General features: G+C 33.3%; 1 protein-coding gene across 1 annotated transcript; it reads left to right on the top strand.

The window, feature by feature from the left end:
• Positions 1-357: 357 nt before the first annotated feature.
• On the top strand, positions 358-1,332 carry LOC106716058. The gene is made up of 2 exons (XM_014509486.2): positions 358-569; positions 740-1,332. Exons 1-2 carry the CDS (start codon positions 446-448, stop codon positions 1,006-1,008), a joined length of 393 nt encoding a protein of 130 aa, XP_014364972.2. The 5' UTR covers positions 358-445; the 3' UTR covers positions 1,009-1,332.
• The last annotated feature ends 231 nt before the right edge of the window (positions 1,333-1,563 follow it).

Below are 1,563 nucleotides of genomic sequence, written 5' to 3'. Positions count from 1 at the left end.
AGAATCGGCCAACATCTATTTTTCATACCCCTATTAAGTTTTTTAACTGCGCGCGGACGGAGTCGCGGGCGACAGCTAGTTATTATATATATAAATTTTACAATATTGCAAAAATAAAAGAAATAAGCAACTTAAAGAATAAATAAATCATAAACATTATTAGGAAATAGTGATAACATGATGTATACTAGAATGTTTGAGTATTTTCTTTTAGAAATTGTTACATGTACAAGTTCAATATCATCCAATCCAATTAGGACGGTTACATTTGGTTGCGAAACGGAAAGCGAAACTTTCAGTCAGTTAGCGAACTATTTAGCGACCTCCCACACGTCCTACGTCGAATTGACACGAATGTCACTGTCGTACAACATCCCGACGCGTAAACATAACATAGACGAAGCAATAATATTTTATTTTATTTTTAAAATAGTCGTTTAGAAACATGTCTATAAAGTCTATTTTGCTGTTAATTACTTTATCGTTAGTTGCCTTTTGCAATGGTGCGTTTAGTGAACACAATGACGTCATCGAAGGCAGAGGAAAGAAGAAAAAAATCGCTTTATACGGTAAGTGGTCTTCATAGATTTTTTTAAATAAATATAACATATACAAAATGATCATTATTTTACTTATGAAATTCCCTTATTTTTTTTTAACTTAGACAAAGTAACTACTTATTCTTTGTCCAATACAAAGGAACATATTAAACAGCTATTAAAGAATTAATTATTTTCAGTGTACTGGGCAGACATAATAGTCAAGAAGATCTTCGTCCTGAAGCTGATATACGCCTTTGTTTTCTTCGTGGTCATCCACAAGGCGGGCTACTTCCTCTCATGGTTCATCAGTTACCTCAAGGAGCAGAAGAGAGATCATCATGAGTATCATCACATTCCTCATCATCACTATGACTACGGACCCCCAAGCAGTTACGGACCCCACAGTAGTTACGGACCCCCCAGCAGTTATGGAGGTCCATATAGAAGAGAAAGCCATGGCGTGTAGTCTTAATTACTATAGTAATAATTTAAAATATTTATTCCTTAATACTACACATGTATTGAACCCCCTAAGGTTTACTTGATATCTATATATGTATTTATCAAAAACATATCTGACACATTTTGTCTGATCCGAACCTTATCTCAAATATTTCATTTAATTACGTTTGCTAAGATTTGATGGCATTCCCATATCAATAACAATTGTACACACATGCGCCTGACACTTCCTTATATTACCCCTTAGTCTTGCCTTTATTACACGTCAATCTAATATAACAGATCCTAAACATAAATACTCGTATATTTACTTCAAACATAATATTATGACAGCCAGAAGGGAAAATGTATTGAAGATTATGTTTCCAAAGAACTACTTATTAACGTAAAAGTAAGCTTTTATTATTTATTAAAAACTTAACATTAAGTGAACAAAAAAAACTTAAAGTTCTTAAAAAATGTATAATAAAGTTTCATTGCGTCTTCTCCGTTGATTAGAGGTAGGCAACTCATCTGCAATTGGCAGTAGTGATGTAACGAATATTCGCATTCGCATTCG

This window comes from Papilio machaon, chromosome 2, assembly GCF_912999745.1.
Source record: "Papilio machaon chromosome 2, ilPapMach1.1, whole genome shotgun sequence".
Classification (NCBI taxonomy): Eukaryota; Metazoa; Arthropoda; class Insecta; order Lepidoptera; family Papilionidae; genus Papilio; species Papilio machaon.
This window is presented reverse-complemented; position numbering and strand designations above follow the sequence as displayed.

What these genes read in the sequence shown, in the direction of transcription:
- LOC106716058 (XM_014509486.2), top strand. Translation starts at nt 446, where the DNA reads ATGTCTATAAAGTCTATTTTGCTGTTAATTACTTTATCGTTAGTTGCC. An exon ending in GAAAAAAATCGCTTTATACG is followed by an intron (nt 570 to 739) that starts GTAAGTGGTCTT and finishes AATTATTTTCAG; the next exon opens with TGTACTGGGCAGACATAATA.